General features: G+C 39.0%; 1 protein-coding gene across 2 annotated transcripts in view; it reads left to right on the top strand.

The window, feature by feature from the left end:
• Nucleotides 1-26117, top strand: part of TMEM131 (transmembrane protein 131) — a 161797-nt gene that overhangs the window by 101845 nt on the left and 33835 nt on the right. For both annotated transcript variants that reach the window (XM_090065011.1, XM_090065002.1), the window contains exons 6-23: nucleotides 673-789; nucleotides 4649-4771; nucleotides 5911-5991; nucleotides 7596-7746; nucleotides 7843-7899; nucleotides 9011-9072; nucleotides 15392-15500; nucleotides 17890-17998; nucleotides 18889-19042; nucleotides 19145-19315; nucleotides 19683-19793; nucleotides 19887-20021; nucleotides 21007-21111; nucleotides 21738-21824; nucleotides 22398-22550; nucleotides 22697-22772; nucleotides 22869-22986; nucleotides 25893-26031. In XM_090065011.1, coding sequence (XP_089921137.1) covers nucleotides 673-789; nucleotides 4649-4771; nucleotides 5911-5991; nucleotides 7596-7746; nucleotides 7843-7899; nucleotides 9011-9072; nucleotides 15392-15500; nucleotides 17890-17998; nucleotides 18889-19042; nucleotides 19145-19315; nucleotides 19683-19793; nucleotides 19887-20021; nucleotides 21007-21111; nucleotides 21738-21824; nucleotides 22398-22550; nucleotides 22697-22772; nucleotides 22869-22986; nucleotides 25893-26031 — 2058 coding nt within the window. The remainder of the gene's footprint in view (nucleotides 1-672; nucleotides 790-4648; nucleotides 4772-5910; nucleotides 5992-7595; nucleotides 7747-7842; nucleotides 7900-9010; nucleotides 9073-15391; nucleotides 15501-17889; nucleotides 17999-18888; nucleotides 19043-19144; nucleotides 19316-19682; nucleotides 19794-19886; nucleotides 20022-21006; nucleotides 21112-21737; nucleotides 21825-22397; nucleotides 22551-22696; nucleotides 22773-22868; nucleotides 22987-25892; nucleotides 26032-26117) is intronic.

Genomic DNA, 26117 nt, shown 5'->3' on the forward strand with positions numbered 1-26117 from the left:
GAACATCTAAGCTTTTGTGTTTTAAAAGTTGAGTTTTTGTGTTGAGTTTCTAAATTGAATGATTACAGAAACAAACTAGTAGGAATCAGAGAAAGGTCTGCATGAGTCATTCCAAAACGATCTTTCTAACAGAGGTATAAATTGCCACATTGATCTCCCTAGATGTTAAATGTTAGCGCTGTTCAATCTAACTGTGGAACACTTCAACAAAAATGCCCATCTATTTTTAATAACTTTTGATAGCATCTGTGGTGTAGTAGATGCTGTCAAATGCAAAAGTAGATAAAAGTCCCTGCTCAAAAAAGCAAAACCGTCAACAGCTTAGCAGACATCCAATTTTCCTTAACCAACTTTTTTTACCAAGCAAAGGACAAAATTTTTGCAGAAGGCTGAAAAGTAAAGCTTGTAGTTCAGAATATATTTTATTTAAAAGCCATTTTGAACAAAACATTCATACTTAATTCTGCTTAAATTTTCTCCAGCTTTTTATCTACATTTAACCCCAAATTTCTAGTATACTGCCCTTAAAGGTAACAAACTCCTTTTCATAGAATTTAGGTTTAGTTTGCCATGCAGTATTGTGAAGCCTTGGATAGATCAGATAATGCTGTTAATTTAAAAGATGTGGAGTTTTCCACTGTTTATTTTCTCTTACTTTTTTTTATTTTTCAGAAAATTCTTCCAGGAGGGAATACATCCTTTGATGTAGTTTTCCTTGCAAGAGTAGTGGGAAATGTAGAGAACACTTTATTTATTAATACTTCTAATCATGGGGTATTTACTTACCAGGTAAGAGAAGAATCTAGAGGTTAATTTTTTTAATATAATTAACAAAAAAGAGGTGCAGATATTTTTAACAAATGCTTAACCATCTGCTACAGCAATGGTTCTCAACCGTGGGTCTCAAGGATATGTGAAAGGGCCACAAACAGACTTTAAGAGTGGATCAACAAACTTTAAAAATGGATTCTCCTTTAAAGGAGAAAAATGTGGGAAACTACAGGTTTCCCCTTGCAGGCTGGCAGAGTTCCAGCCTGCAAGAGGCTTCTTGGGGTTCCTGCAGGGAGCAGAAAGATGGTGATCTAGCAGGGGGTGACATGCATGTGCACACATGCACGTGGCAGCCAGGCAGTACGGAGAGCAGGTCCCTGCAGGTAAGTCTGTGGGGTGGAGGGAGCATAGACAGTGTGTCAGGAGGGCAGGGAGGACACAGGCAACATGTCTGGAAGGCATGGGAGCACATGTGTTGTTGCCCCCCCTCCCCCCAAGATTTGCACACCCACAGCAGGCATAGGGCTGCAGCCTAGCTGAACCAGTATGAACAGGAGCTGCCTCTGAAGCCCAGTGGGCAAGGCCCAATCCAGGAGGGTGGACCAGAAGAGCGAGACTCATTGCTTCTGCCACCAGGACCCCTGCACCAGTCACGCAGCCAGCAGCTTGAGGAGTAACGTGTTGTGGGGAGAGGTACCCTGCCCTCACTTCCACCTGCTGCCAGCTGTTTCCACACCAGACCATGGTTCTACTCCACCACAGCCCAACCATCACTGCCACTTCCCCTCAGGCTGCAGCTCTACCCCAGTGCAGATGTGGGGTGGGATTATGGGCAACAAGTCTCTCCACCTTCCCATACCAGCTCCTGCCCTCTGGGTCTTGGAGGTGGCTCCTGCCCATGCTGGTCTAGCCAAGCTGCAGCTCCATGTCCACTGAGAGTTCACAAATCGGGGGGGGAGGGGCATATACCCCCCTGACCCACACACCTATCCCCTGCCCCACACACTGGGGGGGGAAGGTGGCAGCGGGTCCCAAAGGTGGGTTGGGACTGAGGGGCATTTTTCTACTTAAACTATTTACTGAGTCAGGACTGGCCATCAATGTGTACAAATGGGCCCTGCTGCAGAAAAGGTTGAGAACCATTGTCCTAGAGGGACTACAGTAAACAGAAGTATCATAGAACTTGTTGTCTTGCGTGTGCTGGGATCCATAAAGCCCTTAAGCTTGCAAACTACTGTATGTAAACACCTTTGTTGGAAATTGGATACTGAGCACCCTGCCTAAAGTTTTCTAGAGACAAAGGTGTGCATTGACTTAGCCACAGTTGCCAAAATTGTCTGTTTGCTCTTTAATGGATAATGATAGTATTTTCCTTTCATATTGTGCTGAAGGCTTAGATATCAAGAGCCAGATCTGAAACTCCTTTTCATGTTAAATAGTACTTCTGCATATAGTCCTGTTGAAGTCAAAAGAACTGCTTTTGGAATAAAGCAATCTTCTTTGTGAGCAAGGGGATTTGAATGTAATACTTAAGGGTTGGCTACAGCATACCAGGGGCATACCCCTGCCAAGGCAACCCCAGGCACACTCCAAATCTGTGTTAAACCAATGAGGCTGCTTCAGGGCATCCCTCAGTGGCTGCTCTGGAGACCTCTGGCTCTAGTGAGCTTAATCATAACATGCTAATAGTTCATTTATTAGGTTTTAGAGCTTTTACTTCTTCTCTGGGGCCCTGGCAGCTATTGCATATAATGCATGACAAATGTATTTGCACAGTAAATCATAACACACCAACTGGCCACACATTAAAATTATCCCAAGATACTACTTCTGCACCACAAAAAAGCTGCTGTTCAATTAACACCTTTATTTTTTGGCTTATTCACCATTTTTATCAAAGGATAGGCTAGTTTAACATCTGTCTGTTAAGAGTTTGTTGCACAGGACTTCTGTATAATTGCAGGTATGGGCAAAATTTGGCCCACAGGCTGGATCTAGCCTGCCAACTAATTGCATCCGGCCCACAGACAGGCTCTTGCCAATTGATTGGAATTGGCCTATGGCTGCCCCGGCAGCACTCTGCATGGGGCTGAGCCCCAGCTGCTTCCACCCAGGGCAACCTGCACCGTGCTCCTGCCTGCCAGCCCCGGCCCCAGCTAGTGCACACAAGTTTCTGGGAGGGGTGCTTCCAATGCAGCTGCAGCTGCCCAGGTATTGCTGGGCTCCCACCACCTTCAGTGGCTCCTCTTTCAGCTCACTGGTGCTACACCATTCCAGGTGTAGTGGGGTCTGCAGATGGGCAGCTCCTGCTCCAGTACATGGGGTTCCAGCCACCTTCCACCCACCCAGTGCAATGAGCAGCCACCTGTGTAGCTGAATTGGGTGGAAGGCAGCTGGGAGCTGGAGCTCTGTGCTGGGGCAGGAGCTGCATGGCTGCAGCTTCCCCCTGGTCTGGAGCAACGCAGCAGGGGTAGGAGCCATTGGAAGCTGGGGATAAATGAGCAACGTTCAGGCGAGTGCAGCCTCAGTGGGAGCAGCCCCACTGGGAAGGTACAGCAGCCAAGGCCAGCAGGTGCTGGTGGGAGTGCAGCGCAGGTTGCCCAGGGCAGCAGTGGTCAGGGCTCAGCCCCATGCAGAGCACTGTGGGGGCAGCTGCAAGTGGGGAGGGGGTGGAGTGTGGAACTACACTGGCACCTGCACTGCTTGGACAAGCTGCATGTGTCCCCTGTCCCAACCTTCCTGCACCGCTGGCCAGCTCCTGGGACCTAGCACAGGCAGCTCCCTGCACACATACACACAGCCCCCCACACCTGCCCCTCTTCACGTAGACACGCCACCCCACAATATACAAGAGTAAGACTTTATTTTGAGGTATTTAGTCAATCACCTTTGTATACACTATTCAAACATAAATCAGGACAAAACTTATTTTTTAAGTAAAATTAAAATATCGTATAGTAGATGTTTGATTTTTTTTTAAAACATTCGTTATCTATAATTTGTTAAAATGATATCTTCTAAAAGAGTTTGCATGTGTGCTCCTTGACACCTTACCAAACTCATTAAGTGCCCTCCAAGCGGAACTAATTGCCAACCCCTGGTATAATGCATAACAAATGTAATGGCTGCTAGGAGCTCCAGTAGAGCAACACTATAAATGAGAAAAAAAATGGAAGCATACAAATTAATGCAGAGGATAGAGAGTTTAAAGTGCTTGGCTTTTATTTTCATATAATACAAGAAGAAGAGAACATTCAACAAAACTGAAATTTTCAAAAAAGAAAAAAAAGCTTAAACGATAACAAAATATTTTTATTTGATACACAATTAGCTTGTGGAATTCATTGCCAGGAAGTATCATGGAAACAAAGGTAGTTTCAGGATTCCGAAAAGGATAAGTCATATTGATAAGCACATCTGTAGGTAAAGCAAATGGGGTAGAAAAAAGAAACCCTTATTTTTCAGTTTGTAAGACAGATACCAACATGATAGAGCTAGGAGAAAACTTCCCATTATGAATGAGCTGTTCTGTAACTGTATTTCTATGAGTTGTTACACTTGATACTTACTACGTCAGAAACAAAAGTTGGAACCAGATAGATAGACCATTGCTCTAACAAGGCTTTTGACTTTTTATGGTGTGTGTTCAGGTGTCTGAACTGAATAGAAGGACAACTAAAAGCAGCATCTTTAGACGTAGGCTGAGCCAAATTAATATAAAAGCATTGATTTAAACATTATTATCTTAAATTAATTTTCAGTTGGAACTACACTTTTTATTTTAAGAAGTAGCTAGGCTATTCTGTAACATTAACCTGCATAGATGCATATACTAGTTGCAGACATTTTTAAACATTTTTTCTCCCCTTTGAAACAGGTGTTTGGCATTGGAGTCCCGAACCCCTATCGATTGCGCCCTTTTATTGGGGCAAGAGTTCCTGTAAATAGCAGTTTTTCTCCTATAATTAATATACACAATCCCCACAGTGAACCTTTACAGGTGAGCATAAAATGGCAGTTTACTATGCATACTTACATTTGAGAGTAATAATTGAAATTTTTTAATATCTACTTTAAATTTCCATAAAAATGGTGGGTTTTGTTACTGCTTAAAAATCTTCCAGCTTTCCTCTTCTGAATCCCTTTTTAGTGCCTTGAACATGGTTAATTTGCTCTCGTTTAACTGCACAGAAGTGAAAGCATTAATTTCTTATTTGATTGCTTGCATAACTTAACACACAAGTATCCATGGGATTATTTGTATGCAGAGAACTACATAGAAGCTAGCAGGATTGCACCCTTACTATGAAACTGCTTTCTAAGGAGAAAATAAAAAGGTAGAAAAAAATTAAATTAGCTATTTTAAAAACATTTCTCATAATTAGCGTAAATATAGGAAGGTAAGTTTGACAAGCTGCTATAGAAATGAATCTCTGTGATTAATTGTTACTTTCACTGGTAATTAAGGAAGAAACAGTAAAGCAAGCAAAATACAGTAGATCTTTTTCTGAGCAAAGTATAAAGTTGACTTACTGTGTAAGCAGAAACAGGGCATGTTACTTCCTAGTGCTGGTTTCTCATCTGTAAGATGGGGGGCAGGTGATCATTCTTAACCCACCTTCATAAACTGTTTTGAGATTTACGAATGAAAAATACAATCTATATTCTAACAAATAAACAGAAGGAAAAAAGTTCCCTTAATTAGTAGGTGAAAACTGCCATCAGTATTGTTTTGAATGCAATAAATAAAATTAATTTTTTTATTCTCTCTCTTTAAGGTTTGTTTAAGAAACATTTACAGGAGCTCTTTTCTAACATTCAGATATAATGCATTTTAGAAATGTGAGCTGTGTCTTTTCAGACAAACAAAATCAACCTCTGATTACTATCATAAAATAATTTCCGTAAACATGATGCTTCATGATTCCCAAATTATGACAGGCGGTAAAAGATGTTTTGAAGCATAATACTGATCTATGGAGTAGCAAAATTAATATCATCAAGAATTTGGTTTGGTTTCATCACAAGATCCAGGATATAGCCAGTAGCCTATCACATCATAGGTAAAAATTTGCATTGCTAATGGAAACTCCAGTTAATTTTTTTGTTTGATTGTTTTTGTGCGTGTTTTCCCTCCAGGTAGTAGAAATGTATTCAAGTGGAGGTGATCTCCACCTAGAGCTTCCAACAGGCCAGCAAGGGGGTACAAGAAAACTATGGGTGAGTGACAGTGTTTTCTAACAGGCTACGTGCTTATTAATTTGATAGACCTGTTTTTTTTTTTTTGGCCTGCAGATATTTAGAGAGTAGATAAGTATCTGAAACAATGTGAATGATTATTAACTTGAAGTTGAAGGGAACTGGATGAGTTATTTAACTACAAGTGACTGCATACATAGTGCTACATTTTTTATGAAATGGGGAAAAATGGGAAAATACAGTGACTTGTGGTAAGGTCACGATGTTATTTGAACATAGTCATATTTTAGTTGTCAAAACATGTACATGGATAAATTACAGAATGAAGGATTGCTTCATAGGGCTTCCACATGTGCATTGTTCATGCTTCCATGGAGGAAAAGATGAACCTTTGCCACTCCCATTCTGTAGTTGATTAACTATGGAAATCTCTTCCATGTGTGTAATGTCTTTTCTCCCATGTTAGGACTTGAATGACATGCTTCTGAGGGAGGAACTCCTACAAGTGCTTTTCTTTTATCCCTCAAGATAAAAGAAAAAAAAATGTGTTTCAGTAGCTTGACTGCACCTTTAGGATGCAAGATATAGCATATTAAATGTGCAGTGGTTGTTCTCTGTAAATACCCTCAATTCTTTGTCTTGAGTGAAAAAGAAATTTCTTCAGGTTTTTGGGGAAGGGACCCAGAGCCATGTGTTGCATTTAATAAAGAACAAACCTATGCTTCATTTGCTTTTTTGATGGAGTTTAGTTTTCTGGGCTGCATTAATAGAAGCATTCCCAGCAGCTTGAGAGAAGTGATTATTCCCCTCTATTTGGCACTGGAGAAGTCTCATCTGGAGTACTGTGCTTAGTTTTGGGACCTCTGCTACAGAAATATGGACAAATTGAGAGTTCAGTGAGGCCAATGACAATGATTGGAGGACTGGCACATATGACTTAGGTCAGAGAGTCTGAGGCAAGTGGGCTTATTTAGTCTATAGAAGAGAAGACAGGGCGGGGGGGGGGCAGGGGATGTAATAGCAGCCTTCAACTCCCTGCAGGGGGGTTCCAAAGAGGATGGAGGAGCTAGGCAGTTCTCAGTGGTAGCAGATGACAAGAGAAGAAGCAATGGTCTCAAGTTGCAGCAAGGAAAGTTTAGGTTAGCTATTAGGAAGAACTTTCCCACTAGGAGGGTAGTAAAGCACTGGAACAGGTTACCCAAAGGGGTAGTTGGAATCTCCATCCTTGGAGGTTTTTAAGACCTAGGGCAGACAAAGCCATGGCTGGGATGATATAGTTGGGAATGAGCTTTGAGCAGGGCTTGGCCTGAGGTCCCTTCCAACCTTCATGTTCTTGTTTCTTTAATTCTATAAATCCACCAGTAGCACTGTTAGAAAGCAGTATGTGACACATTTGTGATCCAGATGTCTGTATCCGTGTCTCATACTTTCGCTAGGTTGCTGAATTAGCCTTTCCTTTCTTTTTAAGATGGATATAAAGCTAGTAATCCACCCATTATACTATTGTATAGCATTGCCTACTAAACAATCATATTATAATATTCTAATTCTTCTTAAAATAATGTCTTGTTGTTAAGTCTTTTTGTAGTTACTGCATTCTCACCTGTCTTTGATTATTTCATTAGGAAATTCCTCCATATGAAACAAAGGGAGTAATGAGAGCTAGTTTTTCTTCAAGAGAAGCAGATAATCACACAGCCTTCATTAGAATAAAAACAAATGCCTCGGACAACACAGAATTTATCATTCTTCCTGTTGAGGTAGAAGTCACAACAGGTTTGTAGAAGAATAAAGAGTTGAAATGTATACATCTCACATTGGTGTATTGAGATAAGAAACTAACTTATTGTTTTCTTTTGCTTTTTTATAAAGCTCCAGGAATATATTCATCAACAGAAATGCTAGATTTTGGTACACTACGAACACAAGGCAAGTACAAGATTTCAAAGTCTAATGTAAAACTACACCAAAATACAAAATATAATTGAATAGTGAGGAATACATGTAGAAAGTCCCCCACCACTCTTCTCTAAACAAAGGTGAACATTACTGTGCAGTTTTGATAATAGTAGTAACATAGACAATCCAACCCAATAAAGAAAAAATTTTGGACTTCTTCTTTTTTAAGGTTTATTTTAAATCTAAGTGACTCAAATGTTGGCATACTGTATACTATGGATTTTTGGCCCCTAGTGCTATGTCATGTGGCCTGCAGGGTTGCCCTTGAGTCCATTGGGAGCGCAATGGGCCGTGGCTCTGCACACTAAACTGGACATGCTGGGCAGCCCTGGGTGTGATCCCAGCACACTGTGCCAGTACAGGGCCCCAGGACCTGATTGTGAGGGTAGCACAGGGCCCAATCTGGTTATGCAGGACTGGTGGAGTCAAGACATGACCTGACCCTGCTACACAGGCCCAATCCAGCCCAAAAATTGGTTCCGCACCACTCATCTGGCTTGCAGAGCCAAAGGATTGAGCACCACTGCTGTACACATATAATAAATACTTTATTGAGCTTGTTTTGTAATTTCATTTTTCTACTTCAAAATATTGGCTGTTTAAGAGTGAAATATTTGGCAAAGGTGCTCAGTGAAGGTTGTCTAGGAAGATACATAAATATTAAATGTAAGCAGAGAATCTGAAGGACATACTTGGGAGAAAGGAACATACGAGTGTCTATGTTATGACACTGTAATAACTTGTAATATTGTCAAAGTGAAAAGCAGTTCAGTATGTCTTGTTTTGGTGTGGGCGGCACTGCTTTACTGAATTGTTTCATTTTATATGCAAGGATTGTTAACGTAGTTACTAGGGTTATCTGTCAGAACCCAAGATCAGTTCAAGTACATAAAATCTATTTAATTCATGAAAGTGTAGTTTTCAGTGCAATATTCTTTAGGTTTTCAGGCTGACCTTTTATAAAGTATTTTCAATTATTGAAATAGTTGATTGTGTTGAAATCTGACTGGAGTGGGTTCCTTTTTGTATAATGGGTTTTACAGTAATAAAGCATAATAGTTGATGTTTTTTGTTTAAACAGATCTGCCAAAAATTTTAAATCTACATTTATTAAATTCAGGAACAAAAGATGTGCCAATTACAGTAAGTTTATTTTCTTTTAATTTGACATGTTATGATCTCTTTCATTAAAGAAGGAGGTTCTGTCTAAACTTTCATGTATTAAAATAAACATATTGCCCACACCTGTACTAGGTGAGGTTCAAGGTTGAATTCTAGGAAACCAGCTTTGTTTCTCTCCCTGAACTAGCAGTCCTGAATTTTGAAACAGTATATTGGCTCATTATCAAGAAACAGCTTGACATCTTTGTAAAGAAACAGCAGTGTCATCTTTCTGACATTGACTCTAAACCTTGTAACATATTTCACATTATTTCTTGAATGTTTTTTACTATCATTCCCATTTCACACAGCTTGCCTGACTTTGACCTTCCTTGAAACCATTTATAGTGACCTGAAATTAGATTTTCATTCTCAGGGTGAAAATATTTCTCTTCTTGCTGTTATACTTTCTTCTGTTTAAGTGTTGAAATGTATTAGCCTGATACCACCATTCTCTATGAACATCCAGCTGCTTACTAAAGTAATGTATCTTAAGGTTTCTGCTATAACACTTTGGCCACTTAAAGCTATTACACTCAACAGCCAGCACTCAGTAGCTTCAGAAGGCAGACCAAGTAGGGGGAATACTAGAAGGGCTTGCTGAAATTCTTGTCCTTTCTCAAAATGCAGTTTTTGATTCATAGCATGTCTATATCAGGGGTCAGCAACAATCTCTAGTTGTGGGAGGAGGAGAGGAGGGCATGAGGAGCAGAATGACCCAGCACAAATTGGAGGTAGGCAGGCACCTAGGACCCGGCTACTGCCACCACTTCTCCCTACTTCCCAGCTGGCAGGCAGTGGAAGTCCCTCTCTTCCAAAACCCAGGCTGCCTGACTAGTGAGGCGTAATGTAGGCAGAGCTCCCCCATCACTGAATCCCTGGGCACCCAATTGTGGCATAGCAGAGGGAGAGCCCCCAGCTGCCAAATGCAGCCCAAATCATGGCTTCATGGGCTGTAGGTTGCAGACCCTTGTCTATACAGTTCAAGGCAGTGCTGAGCTGCTGCATGCTGTGCATTCCATCCAGTATGTCTCCCTGCACACTCTTGCCACCTGGGCAGAAACAGTAGCTATCAAGATCAGCCTTCAGAAAGGGCCTAGCCCCCAGGTTTACCTTCACTTTCTAGTTGGCTGAGCAAGTTTCAAGTGACAATCTCATCTGAAATATTTTTATTATAATTTTAAAATTAAAAGCATAACATAAAAAGTGCCATGCTGCATCAGACCAATGGTCTGTCTAGCCCAGTATCCTGCCTCACGCAGAAGAAAAATAAAGAAATTTTCCCAACTCAGTAAACTTCTAGTCAAATGGGAATCAGTTCAAAGAAGTCCAGCTTTTTGAGTTTATGGAAAAAGTGATTAGGAGGGGATGTGATAGCAGTTTTCAAAAATCTGAAGGGCTGCTCTAAAGGGAAACAAACTTTTCTCTCTTGCTGCAGAGGGCAGGATGAAAAACAATAGCTTTAAGAAACAGAGCTCTAGGGTCACCTGGCTGCCTCTGTAGAAGACTTCAGTAACAGCATGGTGCTCTCTTGAAGCATTCGGTTTGGAAGTTTGTCTTCTGGATTTCCTGTTTTCTAACATTCCATTCGTGGTTGGCTTTTGCACTATTTCTGCTGTCTTTCTGTTTCTGTCTCTTTTCCTATTTTCTTTCCCACTCTTTTGCCAGTCTTTCTTCTGCATATCTCCCCAGTCTTTTAAGACTACACATTGCACCATTTCTTTTTCACTTATCAAAGAAAATGTTAAGAAAGTATCTAACACAATAAACAGAAATTGATGGAGGCCTTTTAATCAAATATAGCAAGATCCAATAGCAGGAATTGGAAACTAGATTATTTCAGAATAGAAAGAATTAATATTTTTAATTATGAAGATAATTTACCGCTGAAAAAATCTAGCAACAGTTATTTGTGGGCTTTCAATCACTAAGTCAAAATGTGATGCTTTTTCTTTTGAAAACAAACAAACAAAAACCCTCTGGTTCAAATGGGAATCAGTTCAAGGAAGTTCAGGTTATTGAGCTTATGGAAGAGGTGATTAAGAAGGGACTTGATAGCAGTTTTCAAAAATCTAAAGGGCTGCTCTAAAGGGAGAGTACTTGTTCTCCCTTGCTGCAGAGGGAAGGATGAAAAGCAGTAGCTTTTATGTTTCAGCAAAGTAGATTTAGATTGTATCTCAGGAAAAACTTCTTGACTGTTAAAACAGTGAAGCAGTGACTGCGCAGGGAAGTTGTGGAATCTCCATTGTTGGAAGTGTTTGAGAACAGGTTAGATAAGCATTGGTCAGGAGTAGCTATGCCTGTGCTATGCTATGAGTACTTCCCTCGCATAGGGCTTTTCTGGTTGCCAAATAGGGCAGGAAGGAAATTGTTTCCCCTCCTTGTTGCTGTGTGTCAGGGGATATTTTTCACCTTTCTCAGAAGCATTGGGTGCTGGCAGTGGTCAAAGCTGGAGATTTTGACTGGAGTGTGTCAGTGCTTCTGCTAGGACTAAAACCTGGAGGTTTCTGGCCATGGGGTCTTCCTACTTCACTCAAGTCAGACCAATCACCATATTTGGGGATGGGGGGGGATTACATTAAGAACAACGCATATAATCTTTTTGACCATATGATTTTGATGTCCATTACTTTCTTTCACTTTTACCTGTCCTGTGCTTACCTCCTGGGTGTATTTCTTCATTGTCTGAATCATGTCCCTTTGGACTGAAAGTTATTGGGTCAGGGAAGTTTCTTTAGTAGGCATCCCTGCCACTGTGTGAGACAGGATACTTGGCTGGACGGACCGCTGGTTTGATGCAGTATGGAACTTTGTTATGTTTTTAATTTTAAAAATTAGAATAAAAATATTTCAGATGATTGTCACCTAAACTAGTACTTTCTTGGCTCTCCGTTTACATTACATTTTTGTTTTATCATGTCTTTTTACGATTGTAAAAATAAATGTCATGATGTGTGGGATGTTTCCCAAGGTATCACACAGGGAATTACACACACAATTCCATTTTGATTCCTCATATATAATTTGGAAGTGTGCTCTGTTCATGAAAATTAGCTGCTTTGCTGGTGTTATATTTATGGACAGTGTAATCTTCTGGCATTTTATTGAATTTCTCTTAATGTGAATTAAATTGATTCCAAAATGATTAGCATAGATACAGGTTCTGTCCTAAAATTCCTGTTCATGGGATTACTTCTAAAAAGGTTTACAAAAGGTTTTCTTGGCTCGTAAGAGGAAATATTTAAAAGCAGTCTAGAAATGACGAAGTAGTCTGTCACAAATTTCATCTTAATGTCATGATAAAAGGCCAAGACTATATTTAGCATGCATCTAACTAAACTGGGTACCAGTGGGATTAAATATCTGCAGGTCATCCATGCACAAGAGAAGCTAAAAGTATTGTTGCCAAAGTTAAGTACTTACTAAAGGAGGAATATAATATTGCTGATCTAACCTGTTTCTTGGTAATAGAGGTCTATAATAAGCTAAATAAGATTATGAATCACTTCATCTTTATTTGAACATTTTTAAAATTCAGGAAGCGCTCTCATTTGTTTGCAGTGTTTTCCTTTGTTAGAGAGAATCATATTTACTTTGTGGCTGGATGAACATTATAACAACTTTTGGTGGTTCTACTGTTAGAGTATTTAAAGCCCTGTAAACTTAGTTCATTGGTTATTTATTTTGTCTGCTTTTTCATGTTCTAGAAGCAGCACTTAACAGCTCTGTAACACAGTAAATTTCTTTCTTAAATCCATTTAATTGCTAGGAACAAAATTCTGTTCTTATATCAAAACTAAAATTATCTTAATATAAACATTCTGCTTTTTGTTAAAAAATACTTGGAACTTGTATTGTTTAATTAAGTAGGAGAAAGCAACATATTGAAGCAGACTCCATCATGGGGCTGAGAGTAGAATATTACTACTTGCTAAGTGCTTCAAAATAGAAATACCATTCTGCTTTCCAAGCGGTATAAAAATAACTTCTTTAATTTATTGGTGCCCTTTTGTGGATACTTGTAAGACAGTGTTACTGAGGGAAAGCAAAGTTAAAAAATGCATTTAAAAGATTTAATTCTGTGGTCATTCTGGAAGCTGTTTTGTGTCACAATTCTAGTTCCTGTTTGGGTTTCCCCCACTAAAGATTTTCTTGGCCGATGCAGGTAGCCGATTATTAACCAACCATATCAGCCAATGCCAATCCGATAACTCATTTTTTGACGTAAATAAACCTTTGTTCTGGCACACGCTAGCAGTCTCCTGCACCACATGTATCAACATCCTGGCACTTTAAAATGGCAGTAGGGATGCTTGAACTACAGCTCATCGAATTAACTTTAGTTCAAGTGCCACTGCCACCATTTTTAAGCACAGGGATGCTTTTAAGTGGAGTAGAGCTGAGCAAGGCGAGGGTGGATGCAGGCTGCCCACTGAGATCTGACAGCTCTCCACTCTCCTGCCTTTGTCCCGGGAGCCCTGCACCCTGTGTGCTGTCTGTCCTCCTGGCAGGTGGGGGGGGCACAACTCACTGCTCCCACTGCTGCTGGGCAGACAGGGAGAGTACAGCCAGCATGGGGCTCCCAAGGGAAAGGCAGCAGAGCAGAGAGCCCAAAGCCCACAGCAAGCAGCCTGTATCTTCCTTGTGCACAAATCTTGGGGGTGTGTACAGCAGCTCCTCCCACACCCCCTAGACAAGCCTCCCATGGCTCCATCCCACTCCCTGCCCTGGCCCGTGTCCCATGTACTGCCCTAGCTGGGCAGCACCCCCAGCTCCTGCCCCACTCCCTCCCTCACCATGGCATCCTCAATCTGCACCCCCATGCCTGTTCACCTCCCTAGATTTACCTGCAGGGAGTTGTTCTCCATGCTGCCCAGCTGTAGTTCTGGCCACGTGCAGCACCCCCGAGATTGGTCTCGCTCTCAGCAGCCTCAAGCAGGACCTCTTGCAGGCTAGAATGCTGTGCCTGCCTGCAAGGGGAAACCCGCCATTTCTCAAGGAAGTCCAGGCATCTGGGGGCTCTGGCCCTGTGGGGGAGAGGGAACCTAGGTGTCCAGAGCCTCAGCACTGCTCGTAGGCAACCAATATATCGGTGCACCTCTAGTTTCTATGAAAGCTGATAGATTGTTATGTCTTCATTTAGATTGAGTATCCAGGCCAGGATGTGTCTGGCTGTATGAATCCCAAGATGAACTTTAAGGCAGGGGAGGGAATCCTTCATTTTTTTTCCTCATAACTATAAGTTGGCTTCCTTGTTGACATTTCCCAGAAAGTATAAGATAGACATTTGCAAATAAATCATTTGCTTATTGGTTGACCAGCAAGCAAACACGACTGCCTTCTGGTGAAGTTGGAGCTGTAAGCTTGAATGTTAGCGTGAAAATCTAAACGTTGCAATCCATGGCAGGACTGTGTGTTGCTGTAGCTAGGATTTTTGAGGCTCCTTGTCTTTCTCATATGGTGACACAGTAGTTGTATTTTGGTGGACCAGACTGAATAATTAATTGTCTAAATAGGCATGCTCTATTAGCCCCATGTTAATGATGAGGCCTTCAGCTCTAGAATTCATTTTGCATGTCTTCTGCTAAAGCCCAAATTTAGTGAAGTTTTTGAAATCTTAAGAAATGTGTTTTCTCAGGCTTTATTTGAGGGATGTAAGGCATTTATCCACATTTAACAAGGTGTTTGAAGAATGTTAGGAAAATGTTCTGTTTTTCTTCAGTGTCTCTGTTTTAGTTGCTTATGTGTTTTAATTGGTATAAATTCCCTATATATCACCTGACATGGAAATAAAACTTACAAATGTAATTGAGAGATTTTGTACAGCAAGAATTTTTTCTCTACACAGTAATATCTGTAGCTGCATCAATTCTGCAGTATTAACAATAAAAATCAGTAAAGTGTTAACTAATAAAAATGCAAGCAAATACAAATTCATTCTCTTGGTATATGCATTCTAATAAACCAGATACCAGTTTCACATTTATTTTTTGCTCAAAGGCTCATTTGAATTCACCCAGAATTGTTATTGGAAAGTTTTATATAACTCACATTACTGAATGTTGATCACTTTAATAAATTGCAGGACTTCAGAAAGTTCCTAACCCTCACGGTCTTACAGTGAGTGCTGTTTTATTATGAGGAATGTCAGTATGTTTAAAAATAACGTTAAAAAAACTAAAATTGTTGTTTAACTAATCACTTTGAAGAATGTGTAAAAACTGTATATTGCATTAGGAGTGATAGTAAATCATTAGCAAATTAACAACTGCTTAATATTTTCATTTATTTTTGTTTTCAGAGTGTTAGACCCACACCACAAAATGACGCTATAACAGTACATTTTAAGCCAGTTACGTTAAAGGCTTCTGAAAGTAGATATACCAAAGTTGCAAGTATTAGCTTTGATGGTAAGTATTGTTTCTTTCTTTGAAGAACTATATAAATATTCCTAAAAGCTACTTAAAATATTTTGGGGGGAAATATTAAAAAGCCTCTTCAGAAAAAATATTTTCTTGGGAAATGGAATATGGTCTTACACAAAGTATTTAGGATTCTTATGCCTTAAAAACTGTTTCCTTTGGAAATTTGTCAAGGTGTTACAAAGTGCAAATTAACAGTTTGAATTAATGATAAGTAGTAGAAATGGATGAATTCTTAAGCCTTCTGTTGAATAAATATTTAAAAATGAATAATAAAGTTCCTATGATACAAAGTTCCAGAGATGATTCTGTTTGTCACCATTTTAGTTCTCTGCTAAAGATAAAACAATTATTAATGGTACAAATAGGTTCTGTGTCTTTACTGAATTTCACCTAATCATGACATTCTCTACACCACTGAGTATGCAGTGATCCAGTAAAAGATACTACAAAACCCCTTGCCTCTAGTACAGTGGTTGATGTTTTCTGGCTGTGGGCTAGTACTAGGTCCCAGATGTTGCCACTCCTCCTTGCTACTCAGCCCTGGCATAGGCAAAAAGCTCCTTGCTGCCAAATGCTGCCCAGGCCCTCAGGGTTTGCAGGTCAGATCCAATGGCTCTGCTGGCTACAACCAACCTGCAGGCCATAGGTTGACAACTACTACTTTGGTACAGTGGGGGGACAGCCTTTTTTGGCAAGGGTACCACAAATTAACCTCACACTAGCCGTGTCTACACAAGACAGTACCTGGTCTTAACCAAGTACTGAATGCCCAGTGCCCAGCTAGTGCCAGGTGATGCTGTTGTACAGTAGTAACCAGCTACTGTTCAGTAAGCATCTCATATAGATGCAACCACTGTCTCAGAGTGCCATTCCAATCCCTTTCCCCTACCCAGTTTGCTGCTTGCTTTTTGCTTCCTCCCCTGTGCCCTCTGTCTGATCTGATGCTCTACTTTCTGCTCTGTGCCCTACCCGCCGCTGTGCTGCTTGTCCCTTCCCTTGTCAAGTGCTACATACAGAGACTCGCATGCCCCACTGTGACACCTATGCCACAGGTTAGCCACCGCTGCTGTAGTACTTTTCCTGCATCATCATGGCTACAATTACACTCCAGCCCACTGACATGGGAATGTAGGCAGACCATTCTTAGATCAGTTTTCCAACATCAGAAGGGAAAACTTCTGTTTGAAGCAATCCCAGGATATAAGACAATTTCTTATACTAGCATGCTTTTTCCTGTATTTTTCACTGAAGTTATGTCTGTTTTAAAAGACTGGCATGCGAAATAACAGAAAATCCACTACTATTCTGTCAACAAAGAAGAGGATAGATGTTGTTCATTGTAGCTATCATTTATACCTTTACAGTCCTTGAGAGAGATTTGTGTTGGTTCATTTCATTTTCTGACCTAATCTCACATGGATGGTATTGCCCTACATAACACATTAGAAAAAGTATACCAGTTTTATGTTTGTCAGAATGTATTTCACCTTTTAAAAATTATTTTAGTTAAAATACTACACAATGTAGTCTTTCTCATATGGGAATGGCTCAGAATTGAGACTTCCTGTTCACACAGCTTTCATTTGAGTGAATCGAGTTAAAGTTAAACTGCTCAGTTGAATTTCAACTTTTAAGATACTATATTAAAACTTTTTCAGAAGAGTGAAATAAATATGTTCTGGAATGCCTGAATGCTTATTCCACATCCAGCAGCCCCGTAACGGTCTTTAGCGAGAGTTTTGTCTCTTCCCTGTAAGAACCTTAACTCTTAGTAGCTTCTGCTTTTTCACACACCTTTCTTTACCTACTAGTCTAATCTGCTGGCTTGTTTCTTATCTACTTCAGCAGGGCTCAGATTGGGACTAAAAGATGTTGCACCATCCTGCCACTATCTACTTAAATCTGCAGGCCTTGATTGAACATTGTGGGGGAATCATCCTGGCAGATACCCTTTATGGATTCAGTTTGCCTAAAAAAAAATGGCACCTTAATTTCTCCACCTGCACCATTTGTAGTCTACTGACAATAGTAAATATGTCCCTAGAAGGTATCATCTTCGGTAGTAGTAGTAGGTAAAAGGACAATTAAAATCAGGAATGTCTAAGATGGAGAATCGCATGCCTTTTCAATAACATGTCCTGGCATGTTCTTGGTGATTACCCATCTAGTGAGGTATGCAGAGGAAAAAAAATGTGATCTTGCTGTGCAAAAGTAGTGAGATGAGAAAAATAGTTCTATTGTTGGTTTAGCAAGTAACTTTTATGAGCATTAATGAGTATCTACTTAATAGTGAAATCCTAAGCATGAATAAAAAGCTGTTATATTCTTCCATGTAAAGGAAGTGCTGTAATACCTGTATATTTTACATGTACAGCATCAAAAGCAAAAAGAGCATCGCAGTGTTCTGGGAAAATAACTGTTAAAGCAAAAGAGAAGACTTATTCAAAACTTGAAATTCCATATCAAGCAGAAGTTTTAGATGGGTAAGTCTACATCAAATGTGTGTGGATTAAAAATTAAACACAGAGGATCAGCTGGGTGTTTCTCTCCTGTTTGTATTTTTTTGTAATGTAAGGTTACTGCTTGTGTGTTCTAACCCTGGAGTTCTTCCAACAGCATAGCTGCTGCTTCTCACTTTTGTTTCTTGAGATAGAAGATATGCAAGTCATATTCAGTAATACACAAGCTTAGTTTTAAGATTAAGACTGAGAATGGTGATTTGAGTCATTTGTCAGTGTCATATTTTCAGAATGCTAACTTGTATCACTTACATCTCCTGTTTCAAAACATATGACTATTCACTACTGCATCATTTGAGTTGTCCTGCTGCTGTGCCCTAAAGCAAGGGAAGAGAAAATGTACATTTTTAAAAATTTGGTCTTTAGCAAAACTAAGCAAAATTTTGTAAAAGGTATCAGAACTATTTCTATCATTAGTTGTTACTCAGCAATTAATATGCAAGTTCACTTTCTGCTAATAGTTCACCTGAAGTATTGACCCGTCACCATTAAAGTTGGTAGCCTTTCGCTACAGCAAACAAGCATTTTTTTCTTGGAGTTCAGTAATAAACAAGTACAATCAAAATGTTGCATATTAGAACTTTTATTTGTAGCTAAAGTCCTTTCATTTTGGTTAATATTACAGGGATTTTGCAAAACATCTTTGCACTCTTTTTAAAGTAGTTTGATGTGATGCATTAAATATGTTATCTCATTTTGATTACTGAATATTCAAGGTGTGTGATTGCTATAATAAAGGATCAGAATACAGTGGGATATCCATTCCTTTCTACATGGGACTAACTGACTTTATGTAAAAAGCAGATTGAGGAAAATGTCTTATGTTATGTGTGTTTGTTTGTGTTTATTAATAGATACTTAGGATTTGATCATGCTGCCACATTGTTTCACATCCGTGAGAGTCCTTCTGATTCTGTGGAAAGGCCAATCTATCTTACAAACACATTCAGTTTTGCAGTCCTTATTCATGATGCTGTGTTACCAGAAGAAGCAAAAACAATGTTTAAAGTAAGTCCAGTTCCAGTGAAATGGTTTTATCTAATAATATAACTTTAACAACACTGTGGTTTTTTAAATTTTAACTTTGATCTTATTTCTTCAATAATACAGGTCCAGAACTTCAGCAAACCAGTCTTAATTCCACCTAATGAATCCAGATATATTTTTACACTTTATTTTATGCCTTCCACATCATCTGTGCATGTAGATAACAATATACTTCTTATTACGAACGCTTCTAAATTTCACTTACCCGTGCGAGCATACACAGGTTTTTTAGATGTAAGTATTTTACCTTTCCCTTGAAATCCCACTCTAGCTATAAACAGAATGCTTGAACCTAATCTGATTTCCCTGATTCTTCACCATGGGACCAATTTTTAATTCCACTGTGATTTAGCAAAAGAAACTGAATTTTTGCTATCGTTTTCTGACAGAAGCTTTCAAAAATAGAAAATAATTTGTTTTTTCTAATTGCTGCTGTTTTCCCAGTTGTTTTCAGTTTTCTATAGTGTATTTGTAGAATAGGAAGTCCAATTTTAGCTTTTGGAGCTGTTAAAGGAATACTGTAACACATTTGCTGGTGAACTCTCAATTGGATATGATATATATTTAAGTTGGAGTTAATGTTTTTTCTTAAATTTTCTAGTATTTTGTACTGCCCCCAAAACAAGAAGAGCGTTTCATAGATTTTGGGATAATGAGTGCCACAGAAGCTTCTAGCATTTTATTTGCAATCATCAACAGTAACCCGATTGAGGTAAAGACTGGTTTATTTTAAATGCCTTTCTTTTTTTAAAAACCTTTCTGCAGCAGTGTCATTACTGATATTGTCATCTTCTCCCTTTTTAAGCTGACTATAAAAAGTTGGCATATTATAGGAGATGGTTTAACGATAGAACTCCTGGCCACTGAAAAAGGAAACAAAACCACAATAATTGCAAGCCTTCCAAAATTAGAAAACACCAGTGCATCTGACCAATCTTCAGTATGTAAACCTTCTTTAATCTTTAGTTGAAAGTTGCATGTATGAAGCACATTAACAAGCAATAATAAATAAAGTAGCCTTTTGTAATCGTACATAACTTTTTGTCAGTTGTTTAGCAGGATAATAAAAGAGCATATTTTTGTGAATGGTATTTGTAGCCTATGGGTACACTTTGAATTTTCAAAAATAGAATTTTCAGAAAGGCCTCTAGTGTACACACCTCCTGCCTGAATCTTTACAAAATGGGAGGGAGGGGTTGTCATGCTTATGTCCTAAAGCAGAATGAACTTTGTGACTTGGCCATTAAGCAGAGCTGTTCAGGGAAATTATAGCAATCCAAGTAAATTGTAGCAAGTTTTACTTACCAGGCTTTTCTTGAAAGAGTAGTAGTTAGGTATGGCAACACATGGGCTCAAGGCAGAGTTGACAGCAAGGATTATTTTCATGTTTTATGTTGTATTTTTATGGGCAGCTTATTATACCATTATTTCTTGGGTTACTTCTATGAAGCCCTAATACCATTTTAATGCTAATCTTGGGTAGCCACAAGTCCCAAGCTATGGTTCTTACATTTTCAAATAACTCGCTTTTTCCTTCTTTCACAATAATCATGTTACAGAAAGGAGTTTCATTAAAGTAAACACTGTGAAAACATATTTGCATTAGGAAGTTGCACTCCATGTAGGACAATTAGTGGGAATTTTTAGAAATTTAGTCCTGTGGTTGTTCCAGTCAGTTTGCAGAGAAATTTAAGACACTTTGTGGATTAGGGAAGTTTATGATGTGTTATTAATTAAGGTAACAAAAAATTGCAATCAACATACACAATTTAAACATTCTGCATTGGTATCATCTGATGGGGGGTTAGGTGTGCCACTTCAAAATTTCAGTATAACATTGAATTAAATCAACATTTCAGTGTAAACGTGATAGAAAAATGTGGCATATACCATAAATAATGTCTGTCTATATTTATCACTTTCAGGTAATATTAACATCTGGTTATTATGCTGTGTTTAGAGTAAAATTAATAGCGAAGGAGCTTGAAGGGATTCATGATGGAGCTGTACAAATCACAACAGATTATGAGGTAAATATTTTGCATACTTAAATGATGTCATTGAATGGTGTTACCGTGGATCAACTGTTTGTTTTAAGAAGTTAAACGGGTGACATGAATGAAATAGGTTTATGAAAAAAGCCCTTATCTAGACTATTTTAAACAAGGTATTATTATCTTAGTGTGGAGTGGTACTTTGTGCTATATTGTAAGTTAAAATAAAAGCAACTTTGAAAAACTAGGCTTAAAATGAGCAACTGTTGCAACTTATGCTTCAAGCAACATCAGTAATCAAGTACAATCTTAAAACAGTACCATTGGTAGGGACCTACCAAATATGTGATTGCGTAATTTTTCATGAAAACTGAATTCAGGCAGGCTTCACAATTTTGGTAGGCTTACTGCAAAAAGACAAAAACAAACTACTGGCAAGCAGAGAGTCTTGGAGCATGGGGAAGAGGTGACAGGCAGGGGCTGGGGGACTGCTTGCAAACATTGGGGCTGGGGGGGCTGCATTGAAACCACATGAATAACTGAACTTTGCAATTTTATTTTTTAATTTTTGCTTGGAATAATTAAAAGCAGGAAGCTAGAGATGAAAGTTCATTTGAAAATAACTATACCTGTGCTAAGCTTTATCTTCCTCTTTCTTCCAGATTTTAACAATTCCAGTGAAGGCTGTAATTGCTGTGGGGTCATTGACTTGCTCCCCTAAACAAATTATCCTTCCTCCATCCTTCCCAGTAAGATCATTTGTTTACAATATTTTCTTGAAAAATTTTCTTAGCTTTTTTCCTCACCATCAACTTCCTCTATATTTTGCTATATGACTAGGTATTGCTATTGTGGAGGTTGTAATTATTCTTAAATATTTCTTAATTGGCAGTTATCACATCCCCAGAAACCAACTATCTGAGATTCTTCCCTTGCCCCCCAATCCCAAACAAGCAGCAGGTTCTCTTCATCTCCAGGCATTTCTAATGTAAAATGAGTCGGATTTCAGATGGGTCCCAGAAATGTACCATCAAATTTTTCATAAAGCATAGGGCAGGTAACTGCATAGTGGTTTGATTATTTTGGGAGAGAGGCTGGCTACATTTAGGAGGAGGTGGGAGGGGAAAAAAGAAAACTCTGAGCCTGCCTCAAAATGCTTAGGATGCTTCTTGTTTGGATAATTGAATTAAAATTTCTGTTTAAATTACCAAGTCTTCTCTGATCCTTGCCAGCCTGAGTAGGATGATGTCTGGCCTTATGCCTAGGACATGGCAGGTGAGGGGAATGCATACAATATTATTTTTCTCTTTCCTTTCCTCTAGGGAAAAGTAGTTCATCAGAGTTTAAATATTATGAGTTCCTTCTCTCAGAAAGTGAAAATACAACATATACGCTCCCTAACAGAAGATGTGCGATTTTATTATAAGAGATTAAGGAGCAATAAAGAAGAGTTAGAGCCAGGAAAAAAATCAAAGGTTTCTATTACTACTTTTCATTTCCACATTTTTTCTTTAAACAGAGCATACTGATTTTTTTTTTTTATTTATCAGGATTTTTTTTAAATCATCAGGCTTACTTTTCATATTCTTGATTATATTAATTGTTCTTGTACCTTTTGCAGATAGCAAATATTTATTTTGATCCGGCTTTACACTGTGGGGAGCACTGTTACGTTGGATTGCCTTTTTTATCTAAATGTAAGTGACTATCATCTTTCTAACTGAGAACTAAAAATTATTTTCCTCCTTAACATTGCTAATTTTATACTAAAAACCTCAATCTTTGTGTTTTAGCTGAACCTAAAGTTCAGCACAGCTTAACAATGCAAGAAGATGCATGGGATACAGACTGGGATTTGCATGAAAATTTATTCAGAGGTTGGACAGAAATAACAGAGAACCTGGGTCATAGGTGAGTGTATTTTTACTCAGTTTCTAAGGCTGCTGCATTATATGATTCTTTTTGTTTTGCCTCTGCATAATATCAATCTTTTGCATTGTATTTGATGAGAGGGGCACAGAAGTGTGGCTAAGTCTATGCACAAAATCATTTGAAAGAAAAAACTAACATTTCTGTCATGTACATTATTGGGCTTGTTTAATTAATATGGCAAATGGCCACCTTTTGTCGATAAGGTGTCTGAAGACACTGGCGCGTGCACAAGTTACTACAAAGCAAAGAAGGTTGGGCCTTGATTGCATGTTAGCTTCTGTACTATAACTACCCATGTGCTCACTTCCATCCTCTGGTAAACATAGGCAAAGCCCCATCGGTTTAGCTGTGTGAATGGAAAGTGGCCCTTCAGGTTAAATTGGGTATGTTTTCATTTACTATAAGATAAGAGCAAACCCATGAAAAGCTCTGGGTGAGCAGCTGAAGTATGGTAAAGCGCTGCTTACCCCCTTTTTTCTCCCCCCAGTACCTTGTTCATATGTCCATGGTCTAAAAGAAAATTTGTCCTGCACTGGAATTTTAAAATATATGATACTGTTTATATAGAATGGTTTCTGTATCCTTAATTGAAATTTTAAGGTCACCCATCCCTGCAGCCCTTGAGAGTGCCAGTTCATTCACTGCTGAAATATAATCCTGTAGCATTCTGGGATACTATTTGAAAGATGTTATATGAAAGATACAATTTCTGATTCATTGGTAAGGATGTCAAACTGTTGTTTAGTGCTCCTAAGTACTATTAAAATACGCCGTATTTTATGTAAGAACTGGCTACAGTTTCAGTGGTGAGTGATGTTTTAGATCTTAGTCATTCATAAAGTGCTACTGAGAGGCTGCTTTTGATTCACTTTAACTTTCATTTTATTACTACTTTGGACTTTATAGAACAAAATAACTGCATAAGTTTAAAAAAAACAGTATTTTAGTAGAAGTATATCAACAGTATGACAGTTTCCCTCACAGAAAGCAATAGTACTTGTCAAAAGAAGGGAAATAAGACACTGAGAATTCTCCATTACCCTTGCATGCAGTTGAGAGCAAATGATGTAACACTTGGGACAGAGGGAGAGAGATACAGGAAATGTGATATATTGTAGTAATGAAATGATATAGTGAATATATTAAACCTTCTAAATTTGAGTAAAACAAACTAATCATGTAGGGGGCAGTAAGACAAGACAGAGTATGGCAAGTTTAAATACAGCACAGACCTGACTCCAGTACTGAATAGAAGTGCACCAGTATATTGGTCCATATCAGATGGGCACCGATAAATGCCTCATGCAGTGCACACAGTCACAGCATGCAAATGGCCAGGAACAGAGCTGAGCAGTATGAAGGGCAGCATCCTGCCGGTAAGTCTGTGCCATGTAGATGTTCCCTAAGGTTCTCTGCCCTGTCCTGACCAATTCAGCGTACTTATACTTTGGTTCCAGTTCTTCCATGAGTTTGTGCTCTGCTCCTTCCAGCAATAAAAAAGAACTGAAGAGTGTGGGTATGTTTTGAGTAGCGTCTCCGGACAAAGGAGCATTGCAATATCACCCCTAAAAGTTGTGGAACGTGGCAAACTCCTGTAGCAGTAGCCCCCACCAAGCACCAGGTCATGTGCGCACCCACATGTTTCTGATAGTCTTATGTGACTCCACTACAGAAGATGGTGGTGTGAAACTCACTTTGGGAAGGCATCCATTCCAAAATGGACCGCGGCATAAGACTGAAAGTTCAGGAGTGAGTCTCTGCTTGTGCCTTAAGGCAGCTTCCAGTCAACAGCAGAAACCTTGCATTGGTTGTCAGAGCTGGAGAACTGCTAGCAGAGCAGAGGGTTCTGCCACCACAGCTGGGCCTTGAATGTAAATGCACACTCAGCATTTAGCCAGAGCTAGAGCCTTGCTGATGAGCTTTGTCATATAGATTAGGCCTGTAGTGGGAGGTATGGACAGTTTCAGCATCTTATCTCAATTAGAGTAATTGACTACTCTGTCTTGAATGGGAGCCAGATTGCAAGTGGATCAGAGACTGAAAATTTATCCTCAGGGTTGCCATCTGTAAGTATTGCAAAATCATGACCCAGCCCTTGGAAAGCCAGCGGTACATTAAATTCATTTATTACTTACAATTTTGAGTCGTTCATTTTTACTTTCTGACTTCTAATCCTTTATGGTTTACTTGGAGCCAAGCATTTCTCTGCTACCTTAAGACCTAAAAAGTTTTCTTTTAACATAAGGGTCATGTGGAAAATGTAGACTCCAGGAACTGCTGCTTTTAGAAAAACACCGAATGTTGCAAGATCTGTGATAAAATGGTGGGAAACAGTACCTTTTGTTTTGCTATTTTATAATGCTCAAGGCCTTAACACAATTTGTGTTGCTGATATAGATGGAGCTAAATCATACTGAGGCAATGTTTAAAATAGTTAATGGTTTTAGAAGCAAATTTCCTTACCGTAGTTTGGTCTCATTCATGTTTGTCGAACCCGTCAGTATTGGAAAATGACTCAACAGAAATTGTTTACCTTTAGTCACTCTTCGTATCACTGTAGTCAGGGCCTCAGTCTAGGTTCTACAGCCAGAAAACACTTTCTTAACAAAATAACATTTGGGTAACTGGAAGAGGCAGGAAAAGAAACAGGAAGCACAGAATATTTGCTGTGGGTGTGGCAGTACAAAAATGTGGTGGATCTAAAATAACAGTAAGTACAGGGAGAGCTCAGTTGTTTCACATAAATAAAAATAAAATATAATAGAGTGTGTTGTATTCCAAAACCATACATTTTGCAGAATGCCTGTAAGCTTAAACTGCTGCTTTCATTGCCAGGCTGTTGATGTTTTATTCTTATATGGTGGATTTTATAACTGTTTATCTAGACTGAGTGCTATGTTTGAAGTAGACACGGATCTCCAGAAGGATGTTGGATTGAAAATTACAGCAGAGTTATCCTGGCCTTCCATACTCACTTCACCACGCTATTTACATTTTCCACTTACCAATACCAACAGCTCATCAGTAAGTCCTTTTGTTAATAGTATCACAGGTAGTGACTAGCTTTTTTTGGAACTGCTTTGCTACATACATAACAAATATGAATACTA

This window comes from Crocodylus siamensis, chromosome 1, assembly GCF_052110815.1.
Source record: "Crocodylus siamensis isolate JL-2025a chromosome 1, ASM5211081v1, whole genome shotgun sequence".
Lineage (NCBI taxonomy): Eukaryota > Metazoa > Chordata > Crocodylia > Crocodylidae > Crocodylus > Crocodylus siamensis.